Consider the following 18,255-nt stretch of genomic DNA (forward strand, 5'->3'; position numbering starts at 1 on the left):
GTAGCATTACAGTAATTCTGAAAACCTGGAATGGAGTGTGATGGCTGGTGGACCAGAAGACCCAGAAAGGAGCAATGCAGCCAGCAGACTGGAAAGCTGGAGCGGACCGCAATGGGCAGGCACACTGACTCATAAATGTTGACCTGTAACTGTGTGAAGAATTAGGGTTGACTTATACTGGAGATATTTGGAATATACAAGGTTTTTTGTCCAAAAATAAGGGGTTTACTTATACATGCGATTGACCTATACTCGAGTATCCACGGTATTTGCAGCCCCCCAGAGTTTCCAGGGTTAATGGCTGCTCCTCGTTCATCTTCCCTTGTGCTGTGTATAACAAAGCTGTGATTCTGTTGTTCATAGGGAGCCCCTGGCTATCCTGGACAAGCTGGTGAGCGAGGATTTCCTGGTGACCCTGGGCCTAAGGTTTGTGTGTGTGCCTGCTTTTTAAAAAAAGAGAAACATTTTCTTTTAATTATTACATCACCCAGTGAGTGTTCAAGCTGAAAGAAGAGCCTGGTTGACCAACAATGGATGCTGAAGCTAGAGTGAATGTTTTGGTTGGCTCTCTAATGTCAAGGTCAGAGGTCAGATGACGTGGGTCATGGAGGGTTGTGCCCCTCTGGCAGTGGATGTTCCTTTCCTGTGATTAAGGTCACAATACTGGGAAGTTGGAACTCCACCTAACGCCCAACCTTAATCCAGGTCCCTCGTAAAGGCAGCATGTTTCATCCATAAATCAGAACCTGGTGTTCCCCCACTCCACAACTGAGTGGCACGGTAGCAGTTAGCACTGCTGCCTCACAGCGCCAAGGACGCAGGTTCGATTCCCACCTCGGGTGACTGTCTATGTATAGTTTGCACATTCTCCCCGTGTCTGCGTGCGTTTCCTCCGGGTGCTCCGATTTCCTCCCATAATCCAAAGATGTGCAGTTTAGGTGAATTGCCTATGCTAAATTGCCCACAGTGTTCAGGGATGTGTAGTTTAGGTGCATTAGTCAGGGGCAAATGTAGAATAATAGGATTGGGGAATGGGTCTGGGTGGGTTACTCTTCAGAGGGTCGGTGTGGACTTGTTGGGCCAAATGGCCTGTTTCTACACTGTAGGGATTCTTTGCCAGCTTGCTGTGTCCCGAGATCAGGGAAAAATTGATGCTGATGTTAGAAAGCAGAAACACTTTGAGATATTGTGTGTTTGGACCTTTTTTTATGGAGTGGGGGGGGGGCTAAGATCCTGCACCTCACAGGTACCTTTTATCTCAGCTTTTGAGGTTTAAACTTGGGAGCTCTGAACCTTTTCACGTTAGCAGCTGGTGCTTCCACAGGGCCAGCTGCTCTTTGTAGGTGTCAAAGGTCAGGCTGTACATCTCGTTAACATCAGACTGAAGTTAAGTGCTTGAAGAAAGGGCCAAAGTAGGAAATGAAGGGAGGTGGGGGAATCAATCCAACAACTTTGGAGTCCGGGGAATAATTCTACCTCTTAAGCTGCGATGGTGACTGATAAGTCTCAGAAATTTAAGGCCTCATGTCTGGCCATCTCATTGGTGTCCGGATTCTGTAAGGGGACCTAAAATGTACCTTAGGATTCTCATTTATGTGTGAGGCAGTCTCTGTATATGCCTGAAAAATAACTTGACCCAATTTCGGGTAAGACCTGTTTTCAAGTGTTCTTGGGCCAGTCAGTCCCCAGAACATGCAGCAAATGCCTAATTTTTCATCCACTAGAGAGACTCCAAATACAGGACTTCCTTGATCCTGATGAGCAATCAGAAATGGAACTGAACTTGCTGGTATGAACTTTCATTTGCCTTTAGCTTGGAAATTGGTCTGAGTTTATTTCCAGAACCAGACTCCATACAGCACTGGGTCCCCTGACAGGAGATGTATAGTGAGATGAAGTAGGATGGGAGAAGGCTTGCAGGGAGAAAAAACACAAACTTGAGCAATCGGGTCAACGTTCTGCCATCAATCCTATATAATTCTATGTGTTTTTTCACATTCAATGTGAGCTCTGCTGATTATACCAACATTTGCCAGTATCTAATTGGTGGCGAGCTGCCTTTTAGAAGCACTGCATTACCCACAGTAATATTAGGAAATCTGAGATTTTGACCCAGTGGCAGTGCAGGAACAGCAATATATTTCCATGTCATGGTTTGGAGTGGGAGTTGCAGGTAGGGGTGTTCCCACACACACACTGCCCTTGCCCATGGGTTTAGAAGGTACTGTTGTTGGAATGGCACCCATCCAGGCAAACTGAAAGCATTCCATCACATTCCTGACTTGTGCCTTGTAGGTGGTGAACAGGCTTTGGGGAGTTGGCAGGGGGAAGTAGTTGTTGCAAAATGTCTAGTTTCTGACCTAGTTCAGTTGTCAGTAACCCCCCATTGTAATTTGGTGCATCTTTTATTCATTGAGGATCTACTTTGATAGAATCTACTGAGCCAATCCAATGTTCTAGCCCTGTCACAGTAGCAGATCCAGTGGGTCTTCCCAGGGGTACTCCAACTGTTGAATAATGCTGGGTGTTTTCTTTCAGGGAGACTTTGGGCGCCCAGGAAGAAGTGGACCTCCTGGTGATGAAGGAGACCGAGGTCCTAAAGTGAGTATGGTAGAATTCATAACCTGTTGGACAATTATTGTAGAGACCTATGTTGTACAAGTTTTAGGCAGCACAGTGGTTAGCACTGATGCCAGCCTCCAGTGACCATCTTTGAGGAAGTTTACGTGTTCTCCCTGCGTCTGCGTGGGTTTCAACCAGGTACTCCAGTTTCCTCCCACAGTCAAAGGTGCGCAGTTTAGGTGATTTGTCCAGGCTCAGTTGCCCATAGTGTCTAGGGATCTGCAGGACAGGCGGATTAGCCATGGGAAATGAAGGGGGAGGGGAGAGAGCTGTGGGAATGGGGAGAGTGGGTTTATTGGGAGGCTCGTTGAAGGGTTGGTACAGACTCAATGGGCTGAATGGCCACTATCTGCAGGGATTTCTATGAATTGCTCCATGCTTTTGGCTGCAGATACAGGAGGTGATGCGAAAGCATTCTGGTACCTAGCCAGACAAAGGCTGATAAATTAAAGTGCTCCTTTCAGCAGGAGCAGTTTCATGTTGCTGTTTTAACCTATTGCGGGCAGATTTCTCTCTGGGAAACTGCAGGTGTTAGCTAGGTGACAACAATAAAAGCCTGGGGCAAGGAGTGACATCTAGACCTGTTGGATGTCATGTAGGTAGCTGTAGATCTTCCATCATAGGAATCTCAGTGAAGAGTAGTCCCTGGAATGATCAGGCCTCCTGTAAAATTTTAGGACTGGATTCAGGTACTACCCATATGAATGGTTCTCTCTGTTTTAGTCTTGTGTTGAGTTGGCTTTGAAGAATCTCATTCTTGCTCTTAATGCCTCTGAATTAACGTCAAGTTAGTAGTAAATCTGGGAATGTTCTTTAGAAAACTGGTACCCGTGTAGTCCAGTGATTTGATTTGGGACAGAGGCACTTGGGGTTAGGAGGGGGTGGGGGGGGGGGGGTGGTGGGGGGCTGCGGGGGTGCGGGGGTGTGTGGGGGGGATTGGTGCGAAACAAGGGTTGAGGAATTCAACAGCTCATTCAGAAATTCTGGGCTTGACCCGCACCAATTGGTGAAGGTTTGGCAGAAGCCTGTGTTGGTAATCCGGTCTTCTGTCAATATGGCTGTCAGGGGAGAGAGGAACTACAAATATGTACCCACCAGACTGGGCTCAAGTTGTAACACTGTTCCTTCTTCAGTGTTAATTTAATGATCATATGCAATGGAAGTGTCCAGCTTTCAAAGTACTTTCCTGAGGCAGACTTCGGAAGATAGTGTGTGTGTGTGTGTGTGTGTGTGTGTGTGTGTGTGTGTGTGTGTCTCTTTATGTGTACACACAGCAAATAAATTCAATAATTCAGGGTGTCATATACAGCTCCAATTAATCTAATGCTGAGTGAAGATGTCCTGCTATATCAGAAGCTGAGAATGTTTCTTAGTGCTGTTCATGTTTTACATGCCGTTCTCACTGGTTTCCATGTTGCCCCATGGAATCACTGGGAGTTGCTGAACACTATAACCTGTGAGCTACCTTGCTCCTGCCCGCAGTGCTCAGAGTGGGATACCAGACCATGGCTTAATCAAAAGGCCAAATGGCTCCTCTGTATGAAGTATCTGGGAGTTACCCAATTTTTATTTTCTTTGCATAATATGTTTAGCCAAGTATCTGTTAGGGTAGGACAGGATAGCGAGAAAGGAAGTTTCCCCCTGAAGGAGGCATCAGTAACCGGGGGTATAGATTTAAGATAAGGGGCAGAGGTTTAGAGATGTGAGGAAAAACATTTTCACCCAGAGGCTGGTGAGAATCTGGAACTCACTGCTTCTGAGGGAGGTAGAGGCAGAAAGTATTAGCAAGTATCAATTAGGCACTTGAGATGCCAATGCATGCAAAACTGTGGGCCAAGTGCTGAGAAACAGGATGAGAATAGTTAAGTGGTTGTTTTTGACTAGTGCATATTTGATGGGCTGAAGGGCCTTCTTCTGTGCTACAGATACTTATGACTAATTTGGCAACCACTTGGCGAACGACAAAATTGCTCAATAGCAGGGGCCACTTTAAGCTTTACTGCCGATGTGAGAGAGTGAACCTAACGGGGTGGGATTGTGCATTCTTGTATAACCCCAGTGGGATGTTGTGGCGTTGTGAATAAATAAAGGGTGGGGGAGTACAGTGCTAATAAACCAGGGCCTGCTCCTGTCAAGGAGTCTGAGCTGATTGGCTGAGTATTCTGTCAATCTGAGTGGTCTGTGCCCACATTCAGTTGAGCACGTGCACAATCCCAGTTGGCAGACGACATGGGTCTGTTGTTCTGAAGAGCTACCATCATTGGCCAATGGGGAGTGTCAGATTCTGCAGGCCCAACTTTCTTTCATGCCCGGTGCCGGGAATTCTGAACTGCTGGATGGTGAGGACTGGCATGTTGAGGTAAACAAAAGCAGTGAACGTGCCTCTCCTCCACCCTAGAATGTCCTTCCTACTTTCGATATTGTGTAAGATCCATCCCTGAGCCACATTGAGGTAATGTGCTGTCCCTCTGGATTGTATCTCATCACTGCTGATGCTTATCTCACGTTATGCGCCTGCACACGTGTGCGCGCGCACACACACACACACACACACACACAGTTGTAACACACTAACTTGAACTTTTGCTGCTCTTCATAAATAAAGGAATAGAGAGCAATAGGTTAGGTTGAACTTTCTTAAATAGTTCAATCCCAGCCTGAATACGGCTCCCAATTCTTACCACGGTAAGGAAATGAGGGGGAGGGTTAAAACATGGTGGGGAACGAGATAGGAGGTGACCAAAAACAGGCCAAGCACCAGGTCCCATCATCTTTCTGCCAGAATCCGGATTGATACAGAAGACATGTGCAATAATAGATTATACCTTCAGATGCCTTTATTTAATGCTTTTTGTTTTCTCTTAGGGGCAACTGGGACCTCCTGGGCGTGCAGGCCTAATGGGTCAGAAAGGTGCAAAGGTAACTTTGAACATTTTGAACCAAAAGCAAGGGGGTAGGGTCTGGGTTATCCACTGCTTTTTAATGCAAGTGGTTGAATCTTAGTACCTGGGTTCGTTGTAGTCTGAGTGGGTAAGAGCAAATTACCCTTTGACATGATGAAGACCGTTAGAGCATTGGTGATTACTCCATTCTCATATGTGGGGTTACAGGGGTGAGTGTAGGCGCGAAACTCTTTGGAGGCTCAGTATAGACTTGATGGACTGAATGGCCTGCTTCCATAGCCTAGGAATTCTGTACATAATTTCTCAGACTGATCCTGGCTCTCTCACTGTCTTTTACTGTCTGGTGTCCATTTCTCCCAAATTTTCTTAGAAACTGAGCGTAGCTCTGGTCACTTACCTTTGTCCTCGCTGAACCTTTCACTGTCTAGTCTTTCTGCTTTCATTTTTTCTTCCATTCCTTCCTCTCTTCTTTCATCCTCCCTTCCTCTGTCTGCTGTTTCTGTCTTCCTGCCTCCCCTTTCCTGTGCTATGCATTCTCCTTTTGATATTTTCCTTTTGTGGTTAGAGCTTTACTTTATCTTCAATCTCTCTCTCTCTCTCTCTCTCTCTCTCTCTCTCTCTCTCTCTCGCTCACTCTTTCTGCCTTGTTTATATCTCTTGAACTCCATGCTCTCCACCCCTTTAGTGCTACCAAGGCCAAAAATTGAATGTCTTCAAGAAAGAATTGAGGGATAAAGGAGTCAAAGTTGTGTGGGGAGAAAGGAGGAACAGGAAGGATGATCAGCTGTGGTCATATTGGCTGGGGGAGCCAACTCGACAGGCCGAATGGCCTACTCCTGGCGCTGTTTTCTGTTCCTATGTATCTTGTTCCATCTCCACTCTCTTTGTACTTCGTTCTTGCTTTCTCCCCACATGTTTTTCTGTCCATTTTTTTAAAAAGACATTCCTTGGCTTTTTTTCCCCTCTGGTGTTAAATATTTATACTTCTGATGTTACGTCAAGTTAACATTCTGAATCTGTTGATAAAGAGGCCCTGACTGTAAACACTTACTTTTTGTGGCATGCTTCCAGCCCATTGTTTCCACTCCAGCTTTTAAGACTTTTTTTATATGAGCAAATGGAACAATAGTAACGTTTATTTGAAGGAAATATTAGGTGATTCATTCACAATGTGTTTCTTTTTAACCATTACAGCCTCCAATCCTGACTTTGATTGAGTGCTTTTGAATCTGCTGCCTGTTAATTGTAATTCTAACCTGATAGTCCTTCTCAGTAACAAATCGCTCGTGTGTGGAGACTAAGTGACTGGGGAGGGAGGGAGGGAGGAAGGGAGGGAGGAGTTACTCTATTGATCCCAGAATTCCAGTTCAGGTGAGGATGCTGACGAAACGTACCTCCAGCCGGTGGGCCAACCTGGAGAAATCAGGAAATCCGTCCCCCTCTCCTTCCAGCCATTTTTGCCTTGGGTGCACGTTTTGCCCGTGCCCATTGCATCAACTGGGTGGGCACGTAGGAGATCTCCTGAACTGCTCCAGCAACTCCTCCTGTTACATTGTTCAGCAGGCCCTCTGTGGCTCTGGGACCAGCTAAGAATTGATGTGGCTCTCTCACAAAGAGAGAAAGAAACCTTTTTATGAGATTTAAGACAATTAGCTTCAGCTGGCGTCTAACCTCGTGTGGACCAGAGCTATGCATGCCATTGGAGCCAGTGGCCTTTTCCCTTAGTTTGGGAGCTGACGGTGGGGTGAAAGAGCCCCTCCTTTTAATCTGCAGGCTGGTCATGTGCCTACCATAGGTGCAGCAGACTCAGTTCCCTACAGATTACTGGCCTCGACTGTGGGATTTGGGATGGAACTGGCAATTGTGGCTGCAGGGAGCATGGAGTGCTGCTCTACCCCTTGCTCTGGCAGTGATCCCACACATTTCAGACCAGAGGGCCCACGCAGTGATCAGGCGGAAGGTGAGATCCTGCTCCTGGCACTTTGGCTGAACCCGGTTGAAGACGGGATGAGATGACTGTGGACGGGCGAGAGTGAGACCCATGGAGGTGCCAGTCTGTGTGCCCCAATGTGGAAGGAAATGTGCCGTGATCAAGTCGGGAATACAACGGGGATAAAACGCATGGGAAGCAGCCAGCGAAGGTTGACTTCTTAGTGACTGACGTTGCGTTGTTTGTTTGACTTCACAGGGGAACAAAGGCACTCCTGGACCCAAAGGCGATGTGGTAATCTTTAATTTCTTTGTCATGTTTATGTAGTTAATTTCCAGGCATTGATAAAGAATGTGCACTTTAGAGGCATGCGGTTGTGTGTACATCACGTATATAGCAATAAACATATACATATAAGTATATCTATACCCAAATTTAACTCACTCAAAACACTTTGAGTTAAAATTGTGGCCTGTATAAACCCATTGCACATTAGAATTAAAAGGATTAAACCGTATTTGCAAGCTGCTTGTTAGGCTGAGATGGTAACGTCTCAATGCCCAATGCAATGGGAAGTTCTCAACTTGTTTTTCCCTTCATTTTTCCTTCATTCTGAACATTAGGGTCGCAGAGGTGATCTGGGATCTAAAGGCAGTCCTGGGCCGAAAGGAGATGTGGGAGAGAAGGTGAGGACAAATTATGCTTCATTTCCCCAGCGCTTTCTCATTGATCACGCCAGTGAAATGTGGGAGGGAGAGAAAGCTGAAGGAGAAGGGTAGAGGTTTGGCAGGAGTTGTCCCAGCAATCTTGAAACCTCCATTGGCAGAGTCAGCCATTTACTCAGCTGCTCTGTGCCAGGGTTGTTGGTATCTGGTGCTAAATGTTGTACTTGCCAGCTGGTGGCATTGCCCCTTTCAAAGTGGCATTCGTGGCCCATTGGGTGACGTTATTGGGAGGGTTCCCACCTCTCCAGGTTCACCGTACAACCTGATGACCTTGTCCTAGCCATGCCCAAGATATGTTTTTCCTATAAAAAATGTCCTGGATATGGCTAGGACAAGTTCATCCAGCCACATATTGTCTATCTCTGCAACTTCCACCATCGTTCCTACTTGTTACACAATCATAAGGCAAAAAGCTCTTAGACAGAGGATCTGGAGTGGCAGCTAAAAGCAGGAGTTCATACCATTAGACCTTCAAGAATATACCCACTCTGAGTTGGCAACCCAGAAGTCGTCAGGCAAGACTTGGGGTTGATGCCAACCTGTTTTGCCAGTCTTGCCACAGGAAAAGACATTGAACAGGGTCACTTTGCTCTTGCGGACATTTAATTTGGGTGTCGCCAATGCGCGACTGTAAAGCTGCATTTGTGGCAAGCCGTGCTGAAAGCTGAAACAACTGTGCCTTTCAGTTTACTCACCACGTTCTTCATCCACGTACAGGGTGACGCTGGAAATGAAGGGGTACGAGGATTGCCAGGTGAAGCCGGACTCAAAGGTGAAAAGGTAATGGCTCATCTTGTAATATCAGAAGATGGCCGCCGTGGAAAACTAATGACTGATCCAATAAATATTTTCTGTGAATGTGAATGAGCAGGGAGACTTACGTGGTCAAAGTGCAGAATCACTAAACGGGGCGCACCCAAAAAATGTTTGAAAAAGTTACTGGAGCGTTCACTATTACCTCAGGTGGGTGACTGAAATAGAAGTTTAGTTGTACAGAGCTCTGCTTAGAGCCCATCTGAATGTGCTGTTCAGTTCTGCCTAGTATCCCTCAAGGAGGGTCGAATGGCCTTGAAGGGGAAGGGCTACTGGACTTTCGGAGGACAGAAAGCAGATTCACCAGAAAAAGACCGGGATTGAAAGGGTTACGTGAAAGACTCTGTGGACTAGGCTTGGATTCCCTCGAAGGAATGTCGGAAGGAATCTGAGTAGATTTAGGAGGCAATTGTTCCCACAAAGGTAATCTGGAACCCTCCTTTCTCAGAAGTGACCGAGGTTGGAAAAGGGGTTTGGGTGCAGGAGGAAGGGTGTCAATTAAAAACCCCAAAAACTCAGAAGAATTGAGTTTTCTTCATAGTCAAGGGAAATAAGCCTGAGGTAGATTACTAGAATCAACCAGGATCTAATTGAATAGCATATCAAGTTTGAGGGGCTGAATGGCAGCATCCTATTACATTGAATGGGAGCCTCTCCTGATCTTAATGCCGCATGAAGGGCTTTTGTTGGAATTTGGTGCAAAATATTTTTTTTTGCCACGCCAAGGGGAAGATCTGTCGTGGTCAACTTGGCCTGAAGGGGACAGAAGCTTTCCCCTCTGTTTGGCCAACACTGGTCATTCCACTGGCTTCTGTGCTGGAGATATCAGGGAAAACTCTTCACTCACAGAGATCTTCACTTTGTTTACAGGGAGACATTGGGCTTCCTGGACCAAGAGGATCCCCAGGGTCACCTGGAGCGCCAGGCTCGAATGTAAGTTGCCATTTCTTTATCACCAATGAGTGCGGTGTAGCCCAACCTAAGGTTGCCAACTCTGGTTGACCTCCAACTGGACCTCTCACTTCTCCTCCCCCACACTCCCTCATTCTGCTCTTAATCCAGTTCCCAATATTCCTACAGCTCAAGAACGAGGAGACTTTTGAGGAGAGCATCGTGCATTTTTACGATGGTGCCGACCTTTTCCTCCTGCATTATTTGCAACACGGATCTGGGATGATCCAGCAATACTGGCCACTGTAGCCCTTCTCATTATTGGTGCACAAAGCGAGCATCAGCCTGACATTGGGTGTCTTTCTCTCTGCAGTCAGCAGGCTTTTTTTAAATCAGTGCAAGTCAGCTTTGAGGGCTCTGATGTCACAGTGTGTCGTATCTCTGTACGTGTCCAATACATGTCTTCAGGGAACTGAGGTTCACCGAGACCATCAGTGAGGTCGCCCGGGGATATATATTAGTTCTGAAGAGGAATAAACATGGAGTATATCTTTGTCAGTACTACACCATTCTGTAACTGTGCAGACCTGATTTCTGCTACAGAGCTGGGTGGTGGAAGCAGTTGAGATGTTGAGATTCCCTACAGTGTGGAAACAGGCCCTTTGGCCTAACAAGTCCACGCTGACCCTCCGATAAGTAACCCACCCAGACCCATTTCCCTCTAACTAATGTACCTAACACTATGGACAATTTAACATGGCCAATTTACCTGACCTGCACATATTTAGAACGTGGGAGGAAACCGGAGCACCCGGAGGAAACCCACGCAGACAAGGGGAGAATATGCAAACTCCACACAGACAGTCGCTCAAGGTTGGAATTAAACCTGGGACCCTGGCACAGTGAGGCAGCAGTGCTAATCACTGAGCCATGAGAATCGAGTGCATTTACTTCATGACTCAAAAGGCGCCGAGCCTGGACAGCTGCTTGGCCACTAAATGTTCGAGGACTACATCCCAGTTGTATTGAGACGTTTTGAACCCTCTCACCCATTTGTATTGTGCGCCTTCTCCAGGCCACATCCATGCTGCTGTATGATCTACCCATACCCTCTGAGCCCGCTATCAACTCAAAGCCCTTCCAAAGCCCACGCACCCACAATACGCCATATGCAGACTCATTGTTCACTGCTATAGTAAGGCAGGCTGTTTGGAAGTGTTACTTATCAGGATTATCTCAACACAGGCTGAATTGAAAAAGGGTGCTACCAGCAAGGTGGCAAGTAATGCTTTCTGAAGGTGAGACAGAGCAGGTACCTGCACCACCGAGTTGTTACAGTGGAGAAGAAGGCCATTCAGCCCATTGTTTGGTGTCCTTGCCTTCACTCTCTCTGCTTGCCAGTGCCAACAAAGATGAATCTTCCCAGCCTGTCTTCCACGTGCATATGAGGTCCAGTCCATCTAGGCTGCCGTTTTGCCCCCGTTAATGAGGTAACTCATCCAGCCAATGACAGATGGGCGTGCCTCGGTCACGTGAGCTGTGTCTGATGCGGTTCGGGCAATCTGCAACCCATTTAAAACCTGCTTTTGGTTTTGCTCAGGGAACGCGAGGAGATCCTGGTGAGATTGGACCAAGGGGAGAGACAGGCCCATCAGGTCCTAAGGTAGGCAAGCAGGATTGTTAAGTGGACGTCCACAACTGAAAGAAAGAGCGCGAGATTGTAATATTGTACAAGGTGCCCTGAAAGTAAGAAGAGGTAATAATAGATGATTTATGGTATTGTAAAAATTATATTGTCATACTTTATTTTTTTGAAACAGTTTATTTGGCCAAAGCACAATGGGGAAAGTATAGAACTCCTCATGGTCTTTAATGCATAAGTAATTCTTTCGGAATCTCCCTATAGTTTGGATTTATTCCGGCCTATCAGCCACTAGTACACCTGGGTGTGTAATTGAGAGAAGAATGATAACTCCCTTTTTGTTATTCACTTGTGGTACGTGGCATCACTGGCCAGGCCCAGTATTTATTGTCCATTCCTAATTGCCCAGAGGGCAGTTAAAAGTGATGAAGTATTCCATCACACTCCTAATGTGTGCCTTTTAGATGGTGAACAGGCTTTGGGGGGTCAGGAGGTGTGTTACTCACCACAGCATTCCTAGCCTCAGAATCAGTGGCTACACGAGCAGGTCAACATGATGAGTCCAGTTGGATTTCTGGTCAGTTATGACATCCAGGATGGTGACAGTGAGGGATTCAGCGGTGGTGATGCCACTGAATGTCCAGGGTCGATGGTTCCATTCTTTGTAGTTGGAGATGATCATTGCCTGGCATCTGGGTGGCAGTTGGTGCCAATGCCCACTGATTTGGGCTCAGGTCTCATTTACAGGAGACTGGCAATTTCACACATGAAGAGCATTTCAACTTGAGCATCAATTGGATGCCGGGGCAGGGGGCTGAGGATGGGACTGGGAAGAACGATCAAGGTGAGATGCTGCCGAGATACTTCAGGAGAGATGGGAAGGCAGAGGGAAAAGATAACATGGAGAGACAAGGTAATCAGATTAAGAGAGCGATCGGAAGAGGAGAAGAAATTGCTGAAGGGGAGGGTTGATATTAGGCAGTGGAACTGATATAGGAGAAAGATGATCAAGCAGAAAAGGGAGGAAAGACTTAGCGGGGCGAGGGGGCGGTGAGTGGGCCTGATCTTTGATGGTCAGTACTACAACTGAATTGGAAGATAGCTCCTAGATCCTTCAACCTCAACATTAACATTAGTTAACATTTTAAACCTGAGATTTGTGCTGCTGGTTTCCAGTGCACCCTTTACAATTAGATCTCTTGTACTCCATGTGTTCTTGGTGGGTCAATACTTTAAAAATATCTCATTGGTATGAGGTTGTTTTATAAACACAACTCTTTTGAATGTTAGAGCTTTGCTGTCAATGTGACTCCTTTCTTGAATTGACTTTCAGGGTGATAAAGGAAGGCAAGGATTCAGCTTCCCTGGACCCAGAGGAGAACAGGTACACGATCTGTCTTGTTTTATTTGCATCTTGAACCTATCTTCTGACTTTATGGATGAGATTTTCAGCATGTTCGCAGACTACTTATTTATCCTGAGGCTGGAACGCCCCAGGTATGGAGCATAATCATTCCGAACCCAAAGCCCGCTGACAAAATGTACAAGCTCTTCAAACAAGATGTGTCCACAAAGTGGACTGGGTGGTGGTGCAAACCAAAGGGCATTTTAACATCACCTTTGGGAAACGTTGGAAGATTGGGAAGTGAGCTGTAGGAACACCAGTTGCATTCATCCCAAGGGTGAACACTTTTCATCATTTCATTGCAAATAGATCAATGCCCCTGTTGTGACAAAGGACAACAGGGCTTCCTCATGGCCCGTCCCTTTTCATCACAGGAAGCCATTCAGCCCATCGTTCCCCTGTTGTCTCGTAGGAAGAGCTATCTGACTTACCCCTATACCACATGTATATTCCGAGACAGGAAACCCTGATTAATATCAGTGAGCTCAGTATGGGCTGGGTCTTGAAGCAGAGCCTGTTTTGACCTGCACCGTTTAACGTTGGCACAATATTGGGAAGTATTGTTTTTTCTGATTATCCCATCAATTGTTCCTGGAGCACACAACATCCTTCAACAGCCATTTAGTGCTAAATAGCAGGCTGCAAGAATGACCTGCATTCCGCTGAATGCGAAAGAGCTGCTCTGTGATATTCGTAATGGTCATTTCCACTGATTGGGATGGAAGTTGTCTGTTTCATCAAGTTTATCACTTCCCCTGAAATTGGAACTTGTGCAACTGTAGAACATAGAACAGTGCCACACAGGAACGGGCTCTTCGGGCTACGATATTGTGACGAACATGACACCAAATTAAACTAATCCCTTCTGCCTCCCCTTCCTCCATATCCGTCCAGTCCTTGTATATTCAAGCGCTGATGTAAAAGTCCCTTAAATGCCCCTATCGTGTCTGCCTCCACCACCAGCCCTGGCAGCACATTCCAGACTCTCACCACTTCCTGTTTGTAAAAAAAAACTTGCCCCTCCCATCTTAGAACCTGCCCACTCTCACCTTAAATGCATGTCTCTTCGTATTAGATTTTCCCAGAGTTAAACTGTCTATGTTGACCATTTGATATTTGTAAAGTAAAAGTAAAGTCACTATTATCCCAGAGACCCATAGGGCTGCTGTCTTGTTAAGGAGAGAGAGAGAGACAACTGGTTATGGTTTCACCTCAGGTCAGAGGAAAAGATTGAGAAGGAGAATCCTTCATGACCTCAGCCAGTGCATCACACAGCATCATAAACCAGCTGTCGGAGCCCCTTTGATATTCATCTCACACAACAAAAAAAGTCCACCTACTTGACATCAGGTATGGTGAGCGTTTGATTTGGATCAAAATCATTCTTCCTCTGTGTTCCATCGCTTTAGCGTTCTGAGCACGGTATTTTTATAAGGTGGTCACCAATCCATAATTCAAACCGCTCTTCACCAGTCAAATCCATTGCATCTGTATTCATGATGTGGAGGAATCGGTGTTGGACTGGGGTCGACAAAGTTAAAAATCACACCAGGTTATAGTCCCAACAGGTTTAGTTGGAAGCACCAGCTTTCACAGTGCTGTTCTTTCATCAGGTAGCTGTTGAGCAGGACCATAAGACACAGAATTTACAGCAAAAGATAACAGTGTCAGGCAATTAAAATGATATATTGAACAAACCTAGATTGCTTTTAAGTCTTTCATCTTTAAGAGTGGGTTGCAGGTTTCGATTCATTAACATGTAAATCCCAGAACTTGTTTTAAGTCACATTCTCTAGATAACTTATGGTTTTATGAAAAAAAAGGTGACATCTCAGCTCAGACACTGTATTAAAGGTGTGAGGTTAGAATCTGTATGTATCCCAGTCTTGAGTCAGACTGGTTCTATTTCCAAAGTAGGAATTTATAAAATGTTACATGGATTGACTTGCCTGCAGATTGAGCACTTTTTGAACAAAATAGAGTGTATCTGCAATTACAATTCTGCAAATGCAAATTCACCCCATAGACTGTGTGTATGTGTGTGTGAGAGAGAGGGAGAGAAAGTGTGAGTGTGCGCGTGTAACTTCCTTATTCACGAATAACCGGCCGCATCAGTGTTTGCACAGATCGAGCAAATTGACTGACTCATAACCAAACTTACTCGTTAATTGACTGCCTTCATTCTGATATTTTCCTTCACTCAGTGATCTGCAGCAGCTCATTTTGCTGTGTGCCTCTTTGCTTTTCAGGGTGAAGAGGGAGTAAGAGGACCACCTGGATATCTGGTGAGTGAGGCCTCTGTTGGTTTGGAACACAGCTGTGTGGTGGGTTAATGTAGAGGTGTAGTGGGTTGTGCAGATCATTGTCAAAGGTGGCAAGCTAAAGGAGGTGGCTGTAGTTATGACAACCATTCCAGTTGCTGTTGCTTTGGAAGAGTTATTATAACCCGTGAAACAGAAGATTCAGTGTAAATTCATTGTAATTGAAAAGGCAGAGTTCATCTCTTGCTGAGACAAGTGCTTCTGATTTGCCGCTCCCAGATTAGCATTGCAGCATTTTAACATCCATTATAACACGGAAAACAGATTTCCCAGCTTCACCTCAGAATGGCCTCGCGCTCACTTTAAAGCACATCCTCTTGAATCATCCCCTCCCCAGAGGCGCTGGGGGCAGAGGGATTGACTTTTTTTCTTAATCAACTTAAATTGCCTCAAATAGATTATCCCTTAGTCCTGGTGTGAACGAGGACGAATCTATGCAACCAAAGTGTAATTGCTGGTGTTGTACGCCAAACGCAACACAGAGCGCGCAAACAGCATTGAGGTGTTAAGCAGCAGATTTTCTGATCTCACATCGGGGTAGATCCAGTAGGAATCTTCAGTTTTGGTCCCCACACCTCAAGAAGGACATACTGGCACTGGAGCATGTCCAGCAGAGATTCACACGGATGATCCCTGGAATGGCAGGTCTAACATACGAGGAACGGCTGAGGATCCTGGGATTGTACTCATTGGAGTTTAGACGGTTAAGGGGAGATCTGATAGAAATGTACAAGATAATACATGGCTTGGAAAGGGTGGATGCTAGGAAATTGTTTCCATTAGGTGAGGAGACTAGGACCCGTGGGCACAGCTTTAGAATTAGAGGGGGTCAATTCAGAACAGAAATGCAGAGGCATTTCTTCAGCCAGAGGGTGGTGGGTCTGTGGAATTCATTGCCGCAGAGTGCAGTGGAAGCCGGGACGCTAAATGTCTTCAAGGCAGAGATTGATAAATTCTTGATGTCATGAGGAATTAAGGGCTTAGGGGAGAATGCGGGTAAGTGGAGTTGAAATGCCCATCAGCCATGATTGAATGGCGGAGTGGACTCGATGGGCCAAATGGCCTTACTTCCACTCCTATGTCTTATGGTCTTTTGGGTTGTTTTGCTGGGGTGAGGGTGATTGGAGTCTCGTGCGTGGCAGGCAGGTTTGAAGGATACTTGTTCAATGCAGAGCAAAGTGCAATTAGCCCAATGCTGAGACTGGCCTTCTCTCTACAGGGTATGAAAGGAGAAATGGGACGTAAAGGAGACGCGGGTCCTAAGGGGAACCCTGGTGAACCAGTAAGTATTCTCCAGGTTTCCTCTTCTCTTACTGAATCAACTGATGTTATAAGAAAATCCCTTCTCCACTCCAGTTTAATGAGTTTCACATTCCTCTTTGAGCATACCTTGCCAGTTCCACACCAATCCATCAGCCTTTTGACATTAAGTCTTTAAACGTTGAAGCAACTGTAACATCGAGTTACCTGAAGGATGCATCACACTGTGCTACTCCTTTCCCTCTAGGGTGACCCAGGACCAATAGGTGAGCCAGGAAACCGAGGGAACCCAGGAGGGCCCGGTAGGGAGGTAAGTGCCACTTGTTTGACACCTCACCATGGACCGAAAGGTTCTCCAGTTTGGATCTTGTACTGCAGCACTGATGTTCGATGCCACAAACTGTCTGCAGCACAAGTTAAGGTGAAGAACTCTGGATCAATCCCATTGCAGTTCAGCGCTCATGGAGACTGTATTCTAAGCTGCCAGAATGAATCCTACACCTCTTGACCCAGAAGTGGCCTTCCTACTGTCAAACAGAAGGCTCACAGTAATTCAAATTAACCCAGGCCTCATTTGATTCCCCTTGCTTTCCACATGCTGGGTCTTTTCTGATCCTGTAACTTCCAAGCAGCTTCTTAAAAGTCTTCAATATCCCATCGGGAGAGGTAGCTTGTGTTGAAGATCCTGGATCCGCGCTCTTAGGGTGCTTTTAAGTGACAATAATGTTGAGTCACGGCCTAGAAAAATGTCACCACTCTACTCAGAATATTTGCAGGAAACAGTTGCTGGTAATGCCATACTGATGTGATGCAGTCAGCGAGCGCAAATCATCACTGGAATGGTAGGGATTACAGTCGTGCTCCCACCACCATATATGGAAACAAAACCTGAACTTAGAGATACCTAAGGGTCTGTCTATGGTCCTCACTTCCAGCAGAGGAATTTCATTTGCATGTTGGGAAGGTGAGAAAATCAGGGCTACGTTCCTCACCACCAATGGATAATGGGAACTAAAACATTCCCATAAATTGGGAGGTGGCATTTGGAGAATGACAGTTGTGACAAGTTTGTGAGCAAATTTCGTTTGACACCTAATATGTCAAGGGCTTTTGTAACAGCTGGATAAAGCCTCATTGTGGTCATTTCAGGAGTCCCTGGAACCTAGCGAGAAAGAGAGAGACCAGATTTTCTGATCTCAAATCGAGATAGATCCAGTAGGAATCTTCAGGCCTGGATCCTGCAAGATGCTATTCTTACTGGATAGAGATAATGTATTTAAACTCTTAACATTCAACCGCGAACACAGTCAGCAAAGCTCATTGGAGCTTTTATCCGGTAAAGCAGCCCATTGGACCGGAGCCTATACCTTGGGCCTTCTCTCCACTTCGGCCAAGTCAGGGCTTTTGGATTTCTCCCCTCCCCTGAGGCATGGAGGAAAATAAACAATATCTCGCCCATCAAATCCAGTGTGGATTTAATCGAGTGACCTAATTGGACAAGATTTGGAGATGCTGGTGTTGGACTGGGGTGTACAAAGTTAAAAGTCACACAACACCAGGTTATAGCCCAACAGGTTTAATTGGAAGCGCACTAGCTTTATGCTCAACAGCCACCTGACGAAGGAGCAGCGCTCTGAAAGCTAGTGCTTCCAATTAAACCTGTTGGGCTATAACCTGGTGTTGTGAGATTTTTAACCTCATTGGACAAGTTTGCTTACCCCAAAGAGCCTCGAAGCTCCACAT

The 18,255-nt window shown here is 46.0% G+C and overlaps 1 protein-coding gene across 2 annotated transcripts in view; it reads left to right on the plus strand.

Annotated features, from left to right (window-relative positions):
• The window catches only part of col6a2 (collagen, type VI, alpha 2), a 75,067-nt gene that overhangs the window by 37,201 nt on the left and 19,611 nt on the right, over positions 1-18,255 (plus strand). For both annotated transcript variants that reach the window (XM_060827641.1, XM_060827640.1), the window contains exons 12-23: positions 364-426; positions 2,539-2,601; positions 5,488-5,541; positions 7,714-7,749; positions 8,079-8,141; positions 8,898-8,960; positions 9,864-9,926; positions 11,485-11,547; positions 12,860-12,910; positions 15,181-15,216; positions 16,472-16,534; positions 16,760-16,822. In XM_060827641.1, coding sequence (XP_060683624.1) covers positions 364-426; positions 2,539-2,601; positions 5,488-5,541; positions 7,714-7,749; positions 8,079-8,141; positions 8,898-8,960; positions 9,864-9,926; positions 11,485-11,547; positions 12,860-12,910; positions 15,181-15,216; positions 16,472-16,534; positions 16,760-16,822 — 681 coding nt within the window. The remainder of the gene's footprint in view (positions 1-363; positions 427-2,538; positions 2,602-5,487; positions 5,542-7,713; positions 7,750-8,078; positions 8,142-8,897; positions 8,961-9,863; positions 9,927-11,484; positions 11,548-12,859; positions 12,911-15,180; positions 15,217-16,471; positions 16,535-16,759; positions 16,823-18,255) is intronic.

This window comes from Hemiscyllium ocellatum, chromosome 7 (genome assembly GCF_020745735.1).
Source record: "Hemiscyllium ocellatum isolate sHemOce1 chromosome 7, sHemOce1.pat.X.cur, whole genome shotgun sequence".
In the NCBI taxonomy this organism is placed as follows: domain Eukaryota; kingdom Metazoa; phylum Chordata; class Chondrichthyes; order Orectolobiformes; family Hemiscylliidae; genus Hemiscyllium; species Hemiscyllium ocellatum.